The sequence below is a fragment of the Cavia porcellus genome, unplaced genomic scaffold (genome assembly GCF_034190915.1).
Source record: "Cavia porcellus strain 051 isolate PalLab524CR breed Dunkin Hartley unplaced genomic scaffold, mCavPor4.1 scaffold_8, whole genome shotgun sequence".
Classification (NCBI taxonomy): Eukaryota; Metazoa; Chordata; class Mammalia; order Rodentia; family Caviidae; genus Cavia; species Cavia porcellus.
This window is the reverse complement of record NW_026947491.1, coordinates 72335695-72358581: the sequence shown is the minus strand read 5'-3', so window position 1 is coordinate 72358581 and position 22887 is coordinate 72335695. Positions and strand designations below refer to the sequence as shown.

General features: G+C 39.7%; 1 protein-coding gene across 3 annotated transcripts in view; it reads left to right on the top strand.

Moving 5' to 3' along the window:
- The window catches only part of Lin7a (lin-7 homolog A, crumbs cell polarity complex component), a 140670-nt gene that overhangs the window by 78207 nt on the left and 39576 nt on the right, over positions 1 to 22887 (top strand). For 2 of the 3 annotated variants that reach the window (XM_063255202.1, XM_063255203.1), the window contains exons 3-4: positions 18885 to 18956; positions 21214 to 21423. In XM_063255202.1, coding sequence (XP_063111272.1) covers positions 18885 to 18956; positions 21214 to 21423 — 282 coding nt within the window. Of the gene's footprint in view, positions 1 to 18884; positions 18957 to 19031; positions 19109 to 21213; positions 21424 to 22887 lie in introns of all 3 variants that reach the window. The other variant, XM_013159513.2, reaches the window with a different exon arrangement.

The following is a 22887-nucleotide window of genomic DNA, read 5'->3' as shown; positions in this document are numbered from 1 at the left end:
ATTAATAGTGGTTATCCCTCAATGAGAAACTGTAAATGACTTAAAGTTTTTGTTTTTGTGATTCTATATTGTACAGATTTCCAATGCTGTGTGTGAATTACTTTTACTTTAAAATCATTTCTCAAAAAATTGTTTTTTTCTAGTTCTATTTTGCTATATGTAGTTCACTTGAAGAGGAGTATATGTGACTGTGTGTGTGTGCATGCATGTGTGCATGAATGTTTGTGTGTGTGTGTATGTGTGTTTATGGTGATGAGGATTGAAACTAGATCCTTCAATGCACTACATATTCGGCCCTCTTCTAATTTTTATTTTGAGACAGGGTCATCCTGGATTCGGCTCAAATTTATAATCCTCCTGCCTCAGCGTCAGAGTGGTGGGATTACACCATATACCACTATGTCTGATATAGGTGACTTAGTTAAAAAATGTTTGAAAAGATGCCTTGGCCTATTTGGTTAACATCAGAGTGAAGCTAACCTTTTCAGATACATAAATGACATCCATAATAATGATTGGAATCCTTGTAAAGCCTAATACTCCACTCTAAATTTCTCTAAGAGGGTTCCATAAACACAAAGGACTTTGTAAGCTAATTAAGGAGATGATTCACAAATCATATCCTTATGTTTTACGTATTCACTGAGTGTCAGACCTACATAATCAGTACTTTACTATATATCTCTTAGAGAACTTCAGTAAGATTGTCTGAAATTCCACTCATTATCCCACATTGTTTGCTATCACCAACCTGGACCACTTCTCATGTTTTCCTACCTAGAACTAACCATTTCCACATTCTATTCAGTTTAGTTCAGTTTAGGTATGTTATCAGTGTCTCTTGCCTATCAAACTATAAAAGTTTTCTTCTCAATTGTCATGCACTTAGATGAAATATTAGCTGTGAAATATTAACTATGTCTCAAATATGATATGGAACATAATTTAAAGTAGAAATTCTTTCATTGTCATCTAAAATTCCAGCTTAATTGGAAAATCCTGTGTTTTATCTGGCAACCTTATTGTTGACTATAATAATTTTAATTTAACCAACTGAATAATTAGGTTGGTTCTTATTCATGAGTTAAATTTGTCTTCAGTATTCATTTGATTTGCTGCTATGACTCCTGGGACAATGACAATATATACTTAATGGTTCCAAAATGATTGAATAATTTTTCTGATGAAGATCTATTTTAAGTAGAAAGTGATTTTACAGTCGTTGCAAACCTTTAAGTGCAACAACTAATCCCAAACCTGCTGAACTAATATCCTTCCCAACACTTTGAGGTCCTTCATGGGATTTCATGTCCTCATAATCCAACCCAAAAAATAAAAAAAGACTGATTTTTAAGCCAAACCTTATTTGACTCTTGCCCAAAATAAGCAAAGAGAGATAAGCCAGTCCCTTTGAATAGTGCTACACTAATTGAGAATGACATCTTCCCAAAATTTCTCTCAAGCATTTTCTGTCTCGGGTTTTTTACTATGTAACAGGAACAGTACTGGGAGCAGATGCCTTAAAAGAATTCTTTTTGGAAAACTCCAAGGAAAGAGATTGCTGCCTGGTAGCTTGGCCATCTGCCAAATGGACTGTGAAAATTTGTGATCTCACTTTTTCCTTGAATTTATTAAATTATTTCTACAAGCTCATATGTACTACCTTATGTAAACTATATGTTTTGAGAGCCCGTTGGAAATTTAAGCTGATTATAAAAATAAGTAGTGAAGGTAAAGGTTAATGACACAGTTTTTAAAATTAGAGTCATTCTTCAGTTTTATGGTTTCACAACTAATTATTCTGTTATATAAAAGTAGAATAATTAGTTGTGAAACCATAAAACTGAACAAAGTGTTTTCTGTTCTCTTTGGAAAATTGAATGTATAGCATAGTCATTTTAATTCACTTAAAACAAACGATATAAATAACTTTGAGAAATTTAAGACTCAGTAGAGATGTTGAGGACTGTGTTATGTAACATACCAATAGTCCTGATCCTTCCCTACAGAGTTTCCACAAAACCAAAACCAAATTAAAAGAATATGCCATTTGCTACCAGGTACCAGGAGGCATTAATTCTCTTTGTCAAGAGAGAGGCGTGGTACAGAATACCACACCTAAGGGTCTTCTATCTCTTTCACATCACCTACAAGATAACAAGTTAGAAAAGGTTTTTAATATGACCTTCTAATTAGAGTTCATCTGTAAACAGTATTTCAGCAAAAGTTATTACTTCTTTGTAATTTGGTTAGGCAGAAGGTTAAATATTTAAATGGCTTTACCAAAAATTTTGCTCATTACTTCTAAATTCAAGTATTGGTGATCCCTTGCAATATAAGCCTGCATTTTCATTCAATCTAGTAATACAATTTTGGTATAAATTTATTCTAAGACATGAGAATAGTTACAAATTATGAACAACTTAAATTCCTACAGCTATGGTGAATGTTTTTTAAAGCATATCATAAAGTTCAAGTATTTCTTTGCAGCAGAATTCCTGAATCAGGTAGCTGAGCTTGGAAATACACATGTGGGCTGCAAGAAGTAGGCCTACAGTTTCAATTCTATTAATATGATATTATAGGCAGGAAACAAGGAGGGCTCAAGTCCTTACCTGCGTTCCAGTGCTCCTCAGGCATTACCGCCCCATGACTCAAAGTGAAAGCCCTAAAAACAAATGGAAAACAGATGCTCTTCAGCAGCATCATAGCATCCAAACCCTCTGTAACGCAAGTCTTTCAGATAAAATACAGATTGAAGAACAGAACTTGAACCCAGAAACCTAGGTAAACCTTTTTTCTTGAATCTGAATATAACGTGTCTAAGAAAGTGAAATATAAAAATGAAAGGACCCTACTTGAGACATGGCTTAAGGAAAAGACAATGGTGCATTTCCTGACTGCCAGCATTTAGCAGACACTTTTCAGTACTGCTAGTAAAGCCATTGCCTCATACAGTTGCTGGATGCTGACCAATCACATGAGCTGATCTTCCTGCCACAGGAGCTCTGGGACAACAAAGAAGCATGTGTAAAGGGACTAAAATGTGTGAGGAAGGACTGGATTTGTGGTGTGTGTGTGCTCACAAGGGGTGTATGTTCATTTTCTAAGCCTCTAAATTTGAGAGTCATTTGTTATAAAACAGTAGATAACTAATGCACAATATTTGAGATCTGGTTGCTTACTCTATTATATCTTGAATTATTTTGTTGTCTGTGGGTCACATTGTCCTGTTTCTTTGCAGATGTAAATGTGGATAAACATATAAAAACTCTGAATTCTAGTATCAGCCTCTGAGGAATATTGACTATGTCATATACTGATCAGTCAGTGACTAGGCATCTTGAAGTTGCAAGGATTGTGTTTCACTTCATTAGGGCGGTTTTTTGGAAACCCATGGTGTTTCCCAACCAATGATAGCTTGGCAGGATTCCAGATTCACAATGTAACTTCTGTGTTGGTATTGCTGAGGCATCATTTTGGAATCTCTGCCACACACATCTCAAGTAGGCCTCATTGGAGCCATGACCCTTATTCCTAGCCTGAAACAGATGTGTTTACTCCCAAAGTATCACATTTGTTTTCAGTCTTCCGGTTCAGTGTCTTTGTTTGTTTTTAAGTAATGTCATCCCTTTGATGACTTTTTTCTGAGATGCATCCTGGCAGGATGTAATTGCAGAAGGAGACTCTGTAATAAGGCTGATTTTTATACTTTTAATTCAATAGCAGTATTGAAACATGTGAATTGAGTTTTCTTTTTCAGCACAGGCAAAGGCATTTACTGTTACTGTATCATCATGGTTTAAAATGATAATCAACTAATGGATCTAACTGCCTGGAAAAGTATGTTTTTCTTCATTTTGATTAAAAAGTAGGGAGTCTGTTTATTTTCTTTCTGGCTTGAGGACTGGGTGCCTTTGGTTGTCAGTGAACCGAAGGGAAACATTTCTTCACCTAGTCCTGAGCCCAGTCTTCAGAGAAATGTCAGTAGCTATGTTGATTTCACCAGTAATTCCAGCGAACATCTTCTGTAGTGTGGAATCCTCCCTTTAAATCATTCAACCTAATAGAGATGCCCTTTAGTTCTTAATACCTGTGGGTATTCTCTCTGTCCTGTGGAAAGCATGTTTTTAACCAAAATTAGTGTCTGTTGCAGAAATGTAGCTATTACTCAGGAAATCTTGTTTTTGAATTTTTTCTAGTTTGATTTGAATCTTGATAGACTGACTGTAATAGACATGATTTGTAAAACATATGCACCATTTGCTATTTTTTTATTATTTTGCCAAAAATGACTGAGTTTGTACTCTATGTATAGGATTTCTAACACCATAATTTTAAACAATGTTTTGTTTGCCAGTTACACAAGCGTATGAAAACATACATGAATAATAAATATGTGGTTATTGTTTTAAATAAGACTTAGACATACTGTCATTTTTTCAAAATGGAAAAAGTAACCCAAGGCAAAAGATAGACTTTGGAATATTTCTTCCTTAGTAGATAAATCTGTTTTCAATTGGTCTGGTATTGTTTCTACAAAATATCCTAAAATAAGATTGCCTTGTGGTTTAAAATGTATTTGTATTTTATTAAAATCATATCAACCAAACTATACACATCCAAATCAGGGTATTTGATTTTGTAGACATGGATTCTATCCTGCTAAATGCAATTAAATTTAAAGGCACAAAGGGTTCACAAATTTATTTTACATACTTCTCTGGCCTAAAACTTCCCTTCAGAAAGCCTGCAGTATTATATTTTATTATGGTAAATACATGTGGTTTAGCATTGTAAGTACCATGCAACTACTCAGGTGGTCTGTAATTATAAAAGACTCAGAAATTCAACCTTGATTTTTAATTTTAGAAAGATATTTAAATGTTTTAAAATCAGATACCACATCAGATAACTTTTCTTTTGTTCAACTCTTGAGTTTCAAAATCTGAAGAATACAGACACCCATTTAGAAATTACAGATTTAGATATCAATCTTAATTCTTACATTTTTCTTATTTAAAAAAGGCACTCTTAGTAAAAGCTGTACCTCTAACAAGCTATAAAGCACACTTCAATGTGTTGATTCAGACCATATCACTTCCCCTAGTGGCCTCTGAATATATTTGTTTTTCCACATTTTTCTTTCTGGAGATGACTTGATTTAATGTCATTTTCATTTTTCACAAGGTTGCAAAAAGATTTGTTTCTTTTTTCCATTCCAGAAGGCTTTATTGGATATTAATTGACCTTAATTGTAATTCTGTTTACATTTTGAAAGCCAGTACACCCATAATGAGCCACTACAAAATCTTTGGAGCATTCTGTGTTTTCAAAAGTTGTTTTCATTCATTAAAGTTTTCCACATTTATAAAATTGGAGGAACAAGAGTTAATGTCATTTTGTTACATTAAATACTTAGAGATTTGTAAACCTGTTTGCAAGTCCATTTTTTTTCAGTTTATAAAATCATGATAAAATTCCTGAACATTCATCCTTTTCTAAAATCTTTCTTGCATTCTCATATCTTAAAAAATGAGTATATTTTCAAAATCAAATATACTAATTATAATCTATATGCTATACTGTATCCCCTTAGTTGTGTACTGCTCTTAAGAGTTTTTTAAAAAATCACATATGGTAATGAAATTATCTCATTATCAAGATATAAAATATTTCCAGTACTCCTCAAAATATTGTTGAGCTTGTTCCCATCCCTGGCTTCCAGCAACCTTTAATCTGCTTTCTGTCCCTACTAATTCACCTTACTCAGAGTGTCCCATAAATTGTTGTAAAGTCTGGATCATTTAATTAGCAATCTGCATTTAAACTTTGTCCACAGTGTTTCACGTATAAGTCTCTTGTGCCTTTCAGTTGCCTAGTAGTATTCCATTGCACGCAGGTACCTCCTTTAGATTATCCATTGACTGCCGAAGGCTATTTGGATTGTTTCCAGTTTAAGCCAGATGTGTAAAATATATACACCATTTGCTTTTATTTTTATATGAATATAACTTTTTATTTCTTTTAGATAGGAATAGATGAATAGGTCTCTAAGTGAATATGGGTTTAGCTTTATAGAAAACTGTGACCTTGTTTTCTCAACTGGCTATGCATTTTGTGTGCTCCCCAGCAGTGTGTAAGAGTTCCAGTTATTTAACATTCTTGTGCTAGATATTGTCAGTTTTTTAAACCTATACATTCTAATAATTGTGTCGATGAATCTAATTACAATTATTTGAATATCTTTAGTAAACTATCATTTTGTATTTGCTCCCTGTAAATCTTTGATGACATGCTTGTTCAAGTACTTTTAGATTCTAAATATCTCTGTTTTGCACACACATGATTTACATACACGTTTGACCAGTTGACTTACCTTTCCATTTTCTTTTCAAAGTAGTTTTTCAAAGAGTTAGACTCTGCTTTTCTTTAAAACTATGACTTTAGTCTGTCCTCTCAGTTTCTAATCCCTATTCCTTACAAATCTGCACTGATTTTTAATGAATTAAATTACATCTTTCAGAATTCAAAGAAGTAATTTACCTGAAAAATACAGTGATCAGCATTTTGTTGTTGTTGTTGTTTAAAGTAGCAGAAGACCCAACTTCATTGGCTTAGGCAAATGGAATTATTTTTTATTAAAATGGGAAAAGCATTTGTTTACACAGATTTAGGACCCCCAATAATCAGAAATGATATGTGTATATACACGGCCTTTCTCTAGAATTTGGAGGCTGTAGCTATAGTTGATTGTGTGCACATTCAGGACGAGGAGTAGAAGATGGGAAAGAACAACGCTGCACCGAGGAAACAGCGTCTTTGCAGAGGCGCTTCTCCACCTGCCGTTGAGCTCTCCGTAGGCAGAACTAGGTCATGTGGCCACACAAACAAGATGGGTATTGTGCAAGGTGACCCCACCTAGTGTCTACTTCACATAAGAATTTTTAAATAACATCAAAATATTATTCCATGAAAGATAGAATAATCAAAATTTAGTTTCAAATTCAAAGAAAACATTTTGAACTTGCTGTCATCTGGGCATTACATTCCAAAGGTATCATTCCAATGGTGTGTTAAGTGTTCATGGAATAATAATAGTAGAAAGAATAACTATTGTAACCATTACAATAAGAGAATAATGGGTTATCATTTATGAAGCCACATATTTTATCTTCTTTGGCTGCCTCTTTGGAGATAGGATTTTACATAATGGCAAATTAAATTACACAGATGGTAGGTTGTTTAAAGGAATCCAAGATAAGACTCACAAAATAGATTCGCTAGTCCTTTCCTACTTCTCTGTAGCAATCAGAGTTTTCAAAATCAAGAAGACTTAGCATTAGAAAGTTTATATTGTGATGTTCTCTAGCTTTTGTATAATTGAAAGTTCAAAAGCAAAAATCTTTATATTGCAACTTTAGCTGTTTAACTTAACTGCTGCTAATTAGGAATGCTGTTGTAAACTTGGCTAATGCATTGATGTCAAAATGAAACTTTTACTTCAGTTTTACTTGTTATTGTTTCAGTGAAAACATTTCCATCCAGAAAAAGTAATCTATTTGCCTTTTTAGTATAAAGAAAAGCAAAATGTAAGTCATCCACTTAAAAACTTAATGTAACCACTTTATATTAAAAATCAATATTCTTTCACAGTTTTAGAAACAGCACTGTTTTTTTTCTTTCATAATTTAGCCCTGATATTAGGCCAGAATAACTGCAAAATGAATATTAGTAAAATAAACAAATGAACTTTTTGAACCAACCCATCTCAATTCCATTGCTTCATTTAATTGATCTATCTTTGTAAATTTCCTATAGATTGGAATAAATTCGAAATATATAGAATGCAATTGAATCTGTGAGATTTGTTTAAGGAGAGGAGATTTCTGCTGTTGAAATATAAGATAAAACCCTGTACTAGAGTTTCTGCCCATGCCTAGACTTATACTGAAAATTGAACCCACCCTACCCAATGAACTGTTTAGGAATTCCATGCTGAAGTTTGTCAGGAATGTGGTACGCAAAAGATTGAGAGGACTGCAAGCCCCACTGCACCTCACTGAAGCTCATCTAACCATGTCTTCTTTTCCATTTAAAAACTCTCTTAGGGTATTTGATAAGATACTTTCGCTTTCTACGATAACTTTCTTCAAAAATTTTATAACTGTTCTTGAAAATTAAGATTGGCAAGGATACATTCTGTCGCTTAGAAAATGAAAGAACAAAGAGATTCATAAGGTGACACAAAATGGGAAAATATTAATATCATCATATTTTAACCTGACTCTGTAACCAGGCTATGCCCTTTCATCTCACCTTTGAAGACCAATAAATTAGAATCTGTTGTATTTTATAGGAAGAAAAGATGTACAATGTTGGATTTGTGCCACATAATCTTAGTTCATTATTATCATAAAGGAAGTTAAAATACTATTTCACTTCCACTTGGAATAATAAACATGTTGATTTCAAAATTGTTACATTCTATATTTGTAGCCACCATACATACACACATGAATACCCATATATTTACCTAATGGCAGCCACAATGTATATAAGATACATGTATATATATATATATATGTATACACATGTACAATAAAAGTATGCAGATATTACTACTCAAAATATGAAGAAATTATATTTGCAAGCTTTTTTCACACATACTGTGAAAATACTCGTATTCTGCTATATTAATATAAGAAAGACTGATATGGTTGAAAAGAGGAATGATTTTGGAGGCAGCTAGGTATAACTTTATGTCACAGTTCTGAAACAACAGTCTTGAGGGCATGAATATTTCTGTGGTTCATTCTCTTTGTGTATAGAGCCTGAATGATGTGTTGTGGGAAGTAAATGAACTTGTGGATATAAAACACTTATTTATTTGGCCCAAATAAGTCATTAAATGTAAACCAGAAATATGATACTTTCTTCCAATGTTATTTATTGAGCATTTATAAGAACTCAGTGCTATCCAAGTGTATTTTCATCGCTTGTGCAATATGACATATAAAAAAGAAAAGCTATTGCTTGATTCCTTAGGTCAGATTTTCTCAGTGTTAGCACTACTGAAATTTTACAGCCAAATCTTCAGTGGGAAAGAGCCACTCCCTGCCCACACTAAATATCAGATATCCCAGGGCATCACTTTCCTTCTGATTTATGACAACTGAAATATCTGCACACATTGCCAGATGTCTTCTGAAGATATCTGTATCTTCCTCCCTTGAGAAGTTCAGCTTTTGATCAATTTTTTGTAAAGGATATTCATGGACTGCTAGTCCTAGGAGACTCTCTGCAAATGATATCAGGGTGAAATGAGAATGAGAAAAGTTTAAAAATAACAACAGAAATAGCAATGGCTAATTTTTAGCTAGCTCACTACATGTGGCAGACTGTTCTGATTCAACTCTCATGAAAGACTTAAATGCTGTGATTTTAAGGACAAATTTTTTAATTGACAAAATTGAGCTCCAAGGAAATCAAGTTCTTAACTGACTGTTGTCATACAGTTAGATTGAAAAGTGCCACAGGTTGGTTTCCAAGCCATTTCTTTTTTGTCTTTTTCCTTTTTATCAGTACCAGGGATCGAACTCCTGACTGCCTGCTTACAAGGCAGGCGCTTATGCCACTGAGCTAAATCTCCAGCCCCTCCAAGCCATTTCTATAGCCTGTGCAATTATTACAACACTGCCCCTTGAATATCCCGCTTTGTAATTGAAAAAAATCAAATTGGGACATTAAAGATAATCATTCTTAATTTGTGATATTTATTATCTATTTACTTTATCTCAGGAATTTACAAAATTACTTTGCCTCTTAATCAATTGATGGTAACCTCCCAGTTATTTGCTAAATGATTGTTCTAATAAACGTCCTTGAATGCAAGCAGAGAAGCCGCTTTCTTGGAAAAGCTAGCAAAATAACACCAAGGCAAATCAGATGGCCAGGAACTGAAGAGAGAGACTACTCTGCTTGAGGGAAGCAGAAAACAGAAAAGCAGATACAATGTTTGAATTAGAACTTTAATCATCATATTAAACTTGAATAAATAAATGTCTTCCAGGTGAAAAGTTATTCTAAACTGAATAAAAAGGATGCACAAAGATCTGGACAACTAGGAGGGCTTGACATGTTTGGGGAATGGTGGGAGTCAAGAACAGGGGGTAGGGAAGTAATACTAGAGAGAAGGCATGATTTTGTGTTATCATAACTGCTCTGACTCCCAAGGGCATTTAATTTTGTTATCTTTACTGTTAGGCACAGTAGTGACATGGTTAGAAAGATACTTGACAGTGACCACTGAGGTGACTAGTGTTTGTTGGAGGAGAGACATGACAGACACCAATGCAGTGCTTTCTGCATGAGATAATAATTTAAGGTGAAACAGGTCAGATACAAGAGCTTTTGTTAATAAGAGAAGCAGAGTGAAGAATATTCTATTCATTGGCTACTAGAGCAAGTAAGCTGAATTATTTATGGAAAAACTATCTCTACAAAACAAAACAATGCACTTCCAAAGAAATAATGTACTACTAGGTCTGGCAGCTTTTTGGCAGTCTAGCGAATTTATAGTCATACATTGCAGATGCCATAGTTGATCTGGAATCCTGTTCTCATTTCCATTCAAATTTTCCACAGAACTTGAACACCTCCATTGTTTAGTAAATTAGTCTTTGTCGATGTCCGCTCCCGGCCGGCAGGAAGGACACACGACAAAGTCTGGTAGTGGACAACCTTTTCTTTTTATTTTCCTTCTCCGTACAGCCTGCCCTGGGTTCTCCCAGCTGAAGCCTCCTCTGGTCCGCTCCCCGCGGCTCCTTTTGTGCTTCAGTCTGCCCCAAAGCCTCTACCGGTCCGCTCTCCGCGGCTCCTTTTGGGCTTCTACTTCCGGGCTTCTATCTGGCTTCTACTTCCGCCCAGGGGTGGCACCGGTATATATACGGGTACAGTGTCCAATCATGTTAAAGTAAGCAAGGCAAGCTGATTGGCTAACATCATCAGTTGCCAGGCAGACTATATTGTTGAGCGGGTTGTTTACGCGGTAAGCAGGAAACTAACATATTCGATGGGAGGGGTAATCTACCTCAGGCCTCACTCTTTACTACAGGCCTCACGTCCGCCAAGTGAGGCGACCGGGCTCGGGGCTGCGGCTCCCAACATCTCCCCCTTTTTTATTTTTTATGAATGTGCGCATCGTAGCCCTTCCTGGACTGGGTGCAGAGGCTTATGCCCTATGCGTAGGCCCACCGTAGGTCCTTGGCTTAGACCCTGGTCGGCCGTCCCATGGTCCGCCAAGGCCCTGAGGCCCTCGTCCTTTTTCTAGGGCCAGGCACAAACTGGACGGAACCTGGATGCACACAAGCTTGCACTCATTCTCTCTCCGTAAAGAAATCCCCTCGGAGAGAAATTTAGACCTGGGCAGCATCTAACAGTCCAGCGGCTTACGTGCAGGATGGGGTAGGGCCTGGCTTAGGTCGAGTCATGCTGGGGAGGCACGCTCTTACCCGTCATTGACTCATCTACCCTGCTATATCATAATTTTTTAGAGGAGGAGTGTGGGAAGCTCACCGTCCCTAGACTCGGTCGTAGGCTAGGCGAGCGAGCCATGCATATGCCTGAGGATCTTCTTGTCCATTTCGGGCTACCGCTATTTCTATTCATCTTGTTGGTTGGTCTGTGATGGATCTCCAGTAGGGCAGGTCTGATCTTTAGTCGAGGGCTTTGTTGTCCGTGTCAGTCTCTCCGGTATCCACAGTGGTTCTCGTCCCGATTCCTGTGGGAAAACACAAACCGCGCCTCGGTTCCAGCTGATTACCGGATCCGGGCCCATCCATTGTCCTGTCAGGACATCTTTCCACTTCACCCACCCTTTATGGTTGGGGGAAGGGTTGCAGTGCTCCACAGCTGGGGAGCGATTATCATTATTTAAATTTAAAAAATTGTGTGTGAATAGTGCCATGGATAATCGTGCCTTTGGGGCCAGGCCTTGGCCTACTCCCCCTTTTTGTTTTTGTAAAATTTCTTTGAGGCTTCTATGAGCCCTCTCAATGATTCCTTGACCTTGGGGATTGTATGGGATACCATGTTTTAATTGAACCTCCATCATTTTGCAGAACTCATTGAAAGCTTTGCCTATATAGGCTGGTCCATTATCAGTTTTTAATATTTTTGGTTTGCCCCATGCGGCCCAAGCTGCCAGGCAATGATTGATCACATTAGACACTTTTTCACCTGTTTCTGCTGTTGCAAATATGACGCGAGAACAGGTGTCTGTGGAAACATGAACATATTTAAGAGTCCCAAACTCCTGTATATGTGTGATGTCCATCTGCCAAACATCACCAGGGATCAAACCTCGAGGGTTTACTCCCATCGGTATGGCAGGTTTGTATGTGGCACAGGAGTCACATAGTCGCACGATATCTCGTGCATCTGCTCTAGAAACATGGAAATGGTTTGCTAGTGTCCTGGCATTGACATGAAACTTATCATGGAAGGCACGGGCTCGCTCGATTGGTGTTAGTAAGGTAAAAATCCATAACGGGCGAGTGGCAGTGTCAGCAGCCGCATTCCCCTGTGCCATAGGCCCTGGCAGGGATGTATGTGCTCTTATGTGGGTGGTGAAGACCTTATGGTGTCTGTTCTGAAGCAATGTCTGGATAGACAGGAACAGCCCAGCCACTGTGGAAGTGGATCTAATTAAACCGGCAGTCTCAAGCACTTGCATAGCATTGACCACATACCTAGAATCGGAGACAATGTTAATGGCCTCTGAGAACCGTTCAAGAATCATTTTAACGATCTGCAGTTCCACCACCTGAGGCTGATCTGGTTCAAATTGTATGGTAACCGGGGGCTTGCCTAGGATCACATAGGCGCCTATCCCCGTCTTAGAGCCATCTGTGTATATTGTAGTTGCTGGGACTAATGGCTCAGAGGCAGTAACCTTTGGAAAAATTATAGGGTGCTGAGTGACAAATGACAAGATAGGGTCTTTAGGGTATTGATTGTTTATATCCCCATGGAAAACACATCTCAGAATGGCCCAAGTATCTATGCAGGCAGCCAGGGTCTTGATCTGGCTGGCGGTATAGGGTACTCGGATGGCTTGTGGTCCTGAGCCAAAATGTTGGACAGCTCTATCATGCGCTTCAAGGGCCAATGAAGCGACTGCCTCCGGGTAATGCTCTATGACTTTTGCAGGTGAGACCTTAGGGTGTATCCACAGTAGTGGTCCTTTCTGCCAAATCACCGCTGTAGGCTGTAGACTAGTCTGTAGCAAACAGACATCAAAGGGTCGCCCCGGTTCAATTCTGTGTAAGGTAGCCCCACCTAAGGCTTCCTCCACTCTCTGTAAGGCAGCTCTTGCCTCAGGAGTGAGCCTCCTGTGGGAGGCTATATCTGGGTCTCCCTTCAGAAGGTCGAACAGGGGTTTGAGATCTGAATTTGGTACATGTAAATATGGCCTAATCCAATTAATGTCTCCCAATAGCTTTTGCATGTCATTTAGGGTCCTAACGCCATCCGTCCTAATGGTGACCTTCTGCGGAGAGACTAGCATAGGGGAGATTCTCGCGCCTAAGTAGGTCACCATTTCTCCTCCCTGAATCTTGTCGGGGGCAACATGTAGATTAGCTTGTCTCAGGGCCTCGACCAACTGGCTGAGCATATTATTTAGCATGTCTGGGTCCCTGCCGCTGAGCAAAAGGTCGTCCATGTAATGCATACATCTTGTCTTGGGAAAGGATTTTCGTAGGGGGGCCAGTAGGGAATCAAGGTAAATCTGACACATAGTGGGACTGTTGGCCATGCCTTGGGGCAACGTTACCCACTCGTATCTGAGATCAGGGCTTTCTTGGTTAATGGTGGGCAAAGTAAAGGCAAACCTATGAGTGTCCTCTGGGTGCAGGGGAATTGAGAAGAAACAGTCTCTAAGGTTTATAACATAAACTGGCCAGGACTGAGGGATGGCTGAGAGAGCTGGCAGCCCCCTCTGGACCGCCCCCAGGGACTGCATCTGCGCGTTGACCGCCCTTAGATCATGGAGCAGCCTCCACTTGCCAGACTTTTTCTTAATTATAAAAATGGGGGTGTTCCATGGGGAGGTTGACGGCTTAATATGTCCTAATCTGAGTTGTGTACTGACTATTTCTGACAAGGCTAATAGCTTCTCCTTAGGCAGGGGCCACTGAGGTACCCAAACCGGATCATTTGATTTCCAGGTGATTTTGATCGAAGTGGGTAGGAGAGCTTCTTCAGCGGCCCCTAAGAAAAACCCAATCCTTGCCTACCTTTTTTGTTCTCTACTGGTATTGGGGATGTCCGACCCTGCAGGGCATTGCCCAAGCCTTTGCCGGGGGTATATCCCTGGTTCCTGAGTATATCCTTAGCCTGGGGGGAGCAGTTTGACGTAAGCGTGACATCCATCTGAGTGAGGATGTCCCTTCCCCATAGAGACACTGGCAACTGCAACACAAACGGTTGGAAATGGCCCTGATGACCCTCCTCATCGCACCAGAGCAGGGTTGAAGCACTAACCTGAGGAGCTGACACCATCCCCAGGCCCTGCAGCGTGTTATCTGCAGTGTTGGTGGGCCAGTTGGAAGGCCAATCCTTTCTGGAGATAATGGAACAGTCAGCTCCTGTGTCTAGGAGCCCTGTTATATTCTTGCCATTGACCTTAAGTGAGAGCATGGGCCTTTTATCAAGTGTCATATGGAGTCCCTCAAAGACTTCCCCTGAGGAACCGAAACCTTGACTTTCTCTAATTTTCTGCTTTGAGGGAAATCTCTTGTGGAGACTGGGGAGCAGCAAGAGCTGCGCTATCTTGTCTCCTTTATTAATTACCATAGTACCCACAAGAGATTGAACCATAATTTTAATATGTCCTGTGTAGTCTGAGTCTATGACCCCCGGGACTACTGTGAGACCCCGAAGGGCCGTGGAGGATCTCCCGATCACCAGACCCACGGAATTTTTGGGTAACGGTCCCTTAAAAGTGGTTTCAACCACTTGAACACCCATATCAGGCACTAATATAAGTCCTGAGGCGACACTGAGGTCCACACCTGCTGACCCAGGGGTGGCCCTTGTTGAAGGCTGCCACCCTGAGCTGTCCTGTCTCTGGGGCGGGGGCCCGCCTGTGAAGGGGGCCCCCTCTGGCCGTTTTTTGGCTCTCTAGCATCTTGTCCACAAATACGGTTGCCCTGAGCATCAAAGACCGACCTACACTCCTCAGCTTTGTGTGATCCCTTCTTGCATCGCCCACAAACATATGGTTCTTCATTCCTAGGGCGAGGCCTAGCATCTGCATTGTTTGGGCAGTGACGTTTAATGTGTCCTGGCTCCCCGCAGGCAAAACACCCTTTAGCCTTACATTCCCCTTCTAACCCGCGAGGTCCCCTCTGCTGTATAGCCGCGGCCAGGAGAGCAGCCACTCCCGAGTTGGAGAGCGGCCCCCCTATCTCTCTGCATATCCTAATCCAGGCATTGAGGTCCTTGTTCTTATGAGGAGCTATCGCTGCCTTGCACTCCTTTGTACACTGTTCGAAAATCAGCTGCCTTACCAGCGGTCGAGCCACTCCCGGATCAGAAAATATCTTATCGGCAGCATCTTGCATTCGGGCCACAAAGTCAACAAATGGCTCTGTGGTACCCTGAATTATTTTTGAAAGACACAAGGAGGCTGTTCCAGCACCACTTACTTGCTTCCAGGCGCGGAGTCCTATGGCATTGATTTGCTCATAGACAGCGCCGGGGAACTGGGTCTGGTCATCAGCGTGCCGACCTTCTCCCATAAGCATTTCCTTGTTCCACCCCCGGTTTCCTCGATTGGCGTTTTTCTCAGCCTGCTCGGCAGAGAACTCTGCATACCAGGCTCGCCAATCCAGGTAACTGCCCGAGGGCAGACAGGCCTTTGCCAGCTGAATCCAGTCCGCGGGGGTGAGGGGCCCAGAAGACAGATTCTCCAGCATGGCAATGGTGTAAGGCGCAGTCGGCCCAAAGGTTGTAACTGCATTTTTAAGTTCTCTAATCTGCTTTATCTCAAAAGGCTCCCATACATTGCGTCCCTGGCCCATAGCTACTTGTACAGGAAATATCTCGTAGGGGCCACTATCTATCCCAGGTGGATGTACCTCATGAGACAAGCGTCCCCCCTGCCAAAGCCGCCTGTAAAAATACCGACCCGCCGGCGGCGGAGCATAAGACGGCGGCCGTGATTGGGCGGAAAATGGGGGCCCGTGCATCACTTCCTGTTCTGGCGAAAGGGGAGGGAGCTCCCAGGCGGCCGCCTCGTGGCGAGGGACCGCCTCCCTCTCGCGCCGGGGCGCACTCAGGAGCTCTCTACTCCTCCGCAGACCAGGTTGAGCAGAGCGCAATTCGCGGCGTGACGCTGGAAAAGAACCCTGCGACTCCTTATTGAGCGACTTAGGCTCCTGACAGCTGGTCTCTTTGGCCTCCCTGCCATTCAACTTTCCCTCGTCCTCGGAGTCAGACGACTCCGAGGCTAGAGCCCCGTCCTCCTCCTTAGCATCCTTGTTCCCCTTGACAGACACCTCTCGGGAGCTCCCTGACTGGGCCTGCTCAGATACCCTGCGTACTTTTGTAAGCTCTTGAGAGCTTTCTCCACAACCACCCTCGCTCTTAGTGCCGCTACCTAGCATGTTTCCCATTTTTTAATATGTTACTCACCGCGTGAGGCCCAAGGAATCCGCCACTTACGCGTGAGCCTGAGGGGAGTCTAAAAGCCCTGTAGGTGCGCGCCACCCAGAGCCCAGGCTTATCCCCAACTCACCTGTCTCGCAGCTCTGTACTGGAGCGTTGTCCACTTCCACGTCGCGGGGGTGATCAGTCCCCGGGCGGGCCTCCAAATGTCGATGTCCGCTCCCGGCCGGCAGGAAGGACACACGACAAAGTCTGGTAGTGGACAACCTTTTCTTTTTATTTTCCTTCTCCGTACAGCCTGCCCTGGGTTCTCCCAGCTGAAGCCTCCTCTGGTCCGCTCCCCGCGGCTCCTTTTGTGCTTCAGTCTGCCCCAAAGCCTCTACCGGTCCGCTCTCCGCGGCTCCTTTTGGGCTTCTACTTCCGGGCTTCTATCTGGCTTCTACTTCCGCCCAGGGGTGGCACCGGTATATATACGGGTACAGTGTCCAATCATGTTAAAGTAAGCAAGGCAAGCTGATTGGCTAACATCATCAGTTGCCAGGCAGACTATATTGTTGAGCGGGTTGTTTACGCGGTAAGCAGGAAACTAACATATTCGATGGGAGGGGTAATCTACCTCAGGCCTCACTCTTTACTACAGGCCTCACGTCCGCCAAGTGAGGCGACCGGGCTCGGGGCTGCGGCTCCCAACAAGTCTTAAATTTTTAATTCAGATCACGTTGTTTCCTTCTGATCAGATCACTTGGGAAACATGACTCAGAGGTGAGCCAGCAGGTACTTGAGAGACAATGAGTCAACCAAAAATATTAGGAAGACACCCGGCCTACACACTAGAGAAGTAGTTGTTTAACTGATGAGTTTATCAGCTTTTGGATTCACCATACTGACCTTTGACCTACACATTTGAAATAACTTCAATTGAAAGAGCAAAAATACCCATTCAAACATTAATAGCAGTTTCCCTATTTTATTCCTTATTGAGATGGCTAGTGAGTCTCTCAAAAATACCTCAGCATAACAACGCGTGGCTTTTTACCTTTATGTATTATTCAATAGACTTAACAACCTTGTTGCTCAAATTAGGAATGACCATATAGTGCAACGTATATAACCTTTTTCTATTTTTTTCAGATGTCTTCTTCAAACTATACCTTAAAAAATCATTCTCAATACTTCGCCTTATTTACAATGAAAATTTAATTTCACAGCTGGTACAGACTTTATATTCCCATCCCCAGAAGTTTTGAAGGAAACTGTTTTATCTACCATGTTTCCATAATGTTTATTCTTGTATCTAAAATGAAAATTAGTAATAATGTGATGTTAAGATTCAGATGCCTTTGAGGTCTTATCTCAAATAAAGATGACCCTACTAAATAAATATTTTTCACTCATTTTTCAGTTGGGCAGAAAGCAGGACAGTGTAGGGAAACAAGACTTCAGAGTTTCCCAATTATACTGTGATGCACAAACATAGGTCTGTGTTATATTTAGTCAGCAAAACCTGTATGCTTTCTGCATCATTCTTGGGAATCCAGATTTTACCACCATCCTTTCTATTTAATCTAAATTGTAGTATGAATACATAGCTGACATAATGCTCTGTGTTATTAGTTCTAAGAATCTCTTTCTTTTCTTGCCTGTAGTCTGGAATACCATTTTAATATCTAAGCTTAAAGCATTCATTGACTATCCTACCTGCTCCTATTAATGTGAAATAGATTGCAGAGTAGACTGTTGTAATTATACAAAATTGCATATGTGTATCATTCAATAACAGACCTTCCAAAATGCTGGAGGTTGGGCCAAGGATGAGACATTCTGATCCCAGATTTGTAGAATATCAGTTTAGAACACTAGTTTTAATATATTTCAGGATTCAAAAAGTAACTATATACATAACTTACTTTATAGCTGCAGCAATGTATAATAATAAAAATGTTACTTGATGAAATAGTTTTTATAAATCCAAATATAAAGTATTTATATGTGATATGTATGGACAAATTAAAAACTTATCAATAAATGTGATTGCTTTCCCTGCTGCAGTTTGGTCCAGATCAGCAGGATAATTAATTCAGACCTATTTCACTTGTGATAGGGAACTTCTGTCCCTCAAAGAAAACTGATTGTCCTGCCCGCAGTGCAAGAATTGATATTTTTCATATTAATATTCTAACCCATTCTTTCTTTTTATGTGAACATTTTAGGTATATCAATATATGCATGAAACGATAACTGTTAATGGCTGTCCCGAATTTCGTGCAAGGGCCACAGCAAAGGTAAGGCTTGTGTCACTTTAAAGAAATCCTTCACCCTGGTGACCTAGTAATTGACTGTGCGCGTGTGTGTTGCAGGTATTCTCGTGTGTACACTGTAAGAGAATTTAGACATCAGTGGCAGCCCAGAGTCTAGAACCATTACTACTTCCCAGGTAAAAATCCTAATGGAAAATTGAACGTTTCTGCTGCTTCTGTAGCTTAAGAAAGGAGAATGATCTCATTAAAATCACTAAACGTCCATTTGGCACAAGCAAATCTACTGGTTCATTTATAAAATGCTACATGGTTTCTGACACAGTTCTCTGATCCAAAAGAACCCGTGTCCTATTGGTGCATGGTTTATTTGCACGGGCCTGAAGAGTTAATGGGAGACATGAAAAGCACTGACCTGAACCCACTGTTGCAGATTCTTTGTATTCAGTTCAACAATGGATAACTTGGTGAAAGAATATGGCTTTGACCTACAGGGAAGGCTGTCACCTTCTGTGATAGTGACTGCTTTTCTTCTTTAGCAACTCAAATCTGTAGAATACAGAGCTCCTACTAATGAAAATGATGCAGTGAGAGGATCCTGAAATTTTCTGGAAGATAGTCCATAAGGAAAAAATAATTTTAAACTAATCTCCTCAATGCAGTTCATATTCAGGAAATACAAAAATGTTACAGTAGAACCCAACTTGCCTTTTATAAGTGCTTGCCTTCCTAATAATATATATATAAGAAATAAGAACCAGTGAAAATAATCAGAATTTTACATTTAATTCTTTTGTGTTACATCACCTGTTGTTTGGTTTCTCTCTTGATTTTTTTTTTTTTTTTTTTTTTTTTTTTTTAGTTTTTCATTCTGTTACTGAACAATATAGTTTTATTTTTATTTGTTTCTAACCCAGGAAAAAAGAGTATTATTACCATCACATCATGCTTTGCTTGTACTGAAGTGGAACACACACAGACAAATGATCCCTACATGGTTTAATTAAGGGGAAAGTGAATTATGTAGTGTTTTACCATTCTCATTTCTTATTCATGTAGAACAGCAGGATAGCAGCATAATGTTGCAATAGCACAATATTTTCTGGTTGTTTCTGGGCTGTCTGCATTGCATCCATGTCAGCCATTAAAACTTATGCATGATGACAAGATTTGCATGAGCTAATGCATGTAGCTAAAAACAAGCCATTATTTCCATATCATTCACTATCTCTCACTAAATGCAGGCAGTAGCATAATGCTAAATTGATGTGATAATGCTGTGTGTGGAAAAAGAATGTATAGTCGTTGGGAATCAATATTTTCACAGTGTTGAGTAAATCACTTTAGAGTAGGCATCTAATCAACTGTGGTTAAGACGGGCTATGGGGAGTTGGAAAATAAGAAGCAGGCAGAGAATCTCTTCTTGAGTGGAGACTACACAAAAGCTATTTTTTTCTGTGGTGGGTGGGAACTAATGGTAAGTTGTTTTCTTGTGCTTATTTAAAGGAATTAACATGCATTTTAAAATAAAGTTATGTTCATATTAAGTGAATTTTGTTAAATTTAGGTATAAAGCTATGGACTGTTCATTTTGCCTGTGTCACTCTAGGAGTTTAAATTCTAATGTAAAATGGAGGAAAAAAATTCTATGCCAGATAAAGGATTTCACAAAGTAATGTAGAATATTGGTATGACATAGTAATCTCTTTGAATTTTTTGTTTCATTTTCATTCTAGTTTAGACATCACGGATTTAAAAAAAAATCTTAAATTTACACAATCAATGGTCCATCAATAGCAAGATTAAATATGCACTCTCAAGAATACACATGCAAGTGCTCTTCGGTTTACTGTTTATGAACATTTGTTTATGTGCAGAATCAAGTCAGACTGTGTTGTACTAAAAAATACAAGATAAAATCTGACCTTAGGGTGCCCATAGTCAACACATGAACAAAATAAGTATCATCCGATGTAATACATGTACCAAAACTATCTGGAGGCCAGAAATAGGATGTGCATCTAAGTAAGATGACTGTGAGAGAATTCTTCAAGGAGTGTTGATCATGGGGGATGAGCTGTAGGAAGCCAGAGAGAACTGGGTGGAGTTTTGCAGAAAGGAATTATAGATGGCAGCTAAATAAAGATAGCCTCCTACCTTTGTGTTCTTTGTTTCACAGGAGATGCTATAAAAGTGTAAGAAGTCGCTTCAGCTGCCTCCTGCAAATCATATGATCCTCTTTGTCTCCCTCATTTTATTACCAAAAGACCGTCTTTTCTTTCAGGCAACAGTCGCAGCTTTTGCAGCTAGCGAAGGCCACTCTCACCCTCGCGTAGTGGAACTGCCAAAGACGGATGAAGGCCTTGGTTTTAACGTGATGGGAGGAAAGGAGCAAAATTCCCCAATTTACATCTCTCGCATCATTCCTGGAGGGGTGGCTGAAAGACATGGAGGACTCAAAAGAGGAGACCAACTGCTCTCCGTGAACGGAGTGGTACGTTCCTAAAATGACCACCCATTTTCTCCGTAGGTACAGTCCTTTCCCCACCTCGCTGTTTCTAAAGTCTGTGTTGAAATCTCGTCACAGACCGTAATTTTGTATCTGACTAGTTTCCTGAATTTGATGGATACTGAATCTATAAAGGCATAAATGTTGTATTTTTACGTTTAATTTCATCTTATTCAGGTGTGATAAATACCAACTAGTTGGAAAATCATCCAAGCAATTTTCCCAACTTACAGTAATTGAACTAATGTTTGGAGGTCATAATAATTTCAAGTTGCTAGAAACAAATGCACACATTTTTAAGTAAAAGTTTTTATAGGGTCTGCCTTTCATTTTAATTGAAGAAGGATAATTTTAATGCTTATATATAACTCAAAAGTAAATGCACTTATAATTTTAAGGCCAGCAGAGTAACACCAACATGAACCACATAGTGAACCCCAGTCTCAAAAGTCAAGAATCAAAGAAAGAAAAAAAGGAAAGGAAAAGAATGGGAAGGGAAGGGGAGGGGAGGGGAGGGGAGGGGAGAAGAGGGGAAGGGAGGAGTGAAGAGGGGAGAGGAGGGAAGGGAAGGGAAAGGAACAGATGAGACAAGATGAGATAAGACAGGAAGAAAGACAGACAGACAGGAAGAAAGACCTAAAATAATATATAAGGTAGATTTGGGTTCTCTGTAGCTATACTGATTTATGATTAGAACATGGTAACCAGAATCAAATTCATTTGGAATGTGATATTTAATTGGTAACTAGGGAGTAAAATTCTTCTGCTTTTACATCTTGAATTTCGTTTATTTGGTTTATTTTTAGTGTGAAAAATAGTTTATACTACTCAAAACTTTTGATTTAACAATATAGTTTTCCAAAAAACATTAAAATTATTGATCCATGAATATTTGTTATCTCAGCAGTCCAAATTTAAAGTAACTGTTTTATTTACTTTTTTCTCTATGTGATGGTGCTTGCAAGATAAGCTTTTTTATTGACTTTTCAGTAACTGTAACTTTATAAGGATGTTTTAACTGATAATTTCTGGCCGCACATTTGCAGGAACACAGCTGCAGGCATTTCATAGCCACTCATCCATTCCAGGAACTTACCTTGTGAGGACCAGGGTGTGGGTGTGGAGGAAGAAAGAGTTCCACCCCTCAATATCCATGCCATTATTGATTAATATCCCCTACACCTTAGTACTACTAACTGATGATAAGGACACTATTGAAAATTATAGACAAGGAAAATGTCTCTTAGTTGTTCTGTGATCATCTGGTCATACACTGCTCCGGTAGGGAAGGGTGGCTACTGAAGAAAGTTGAGGGGTTGAGGTTAGGAGCCCCCATGAAATGTTTCTGCAATGTCTTACAGCAAAATTCTACTACACATATAGGTCTGTTATAGCAAGCATTTATGAGCAACAAGGTAATAACCAACTCTACCATAAGACTGATAAAAT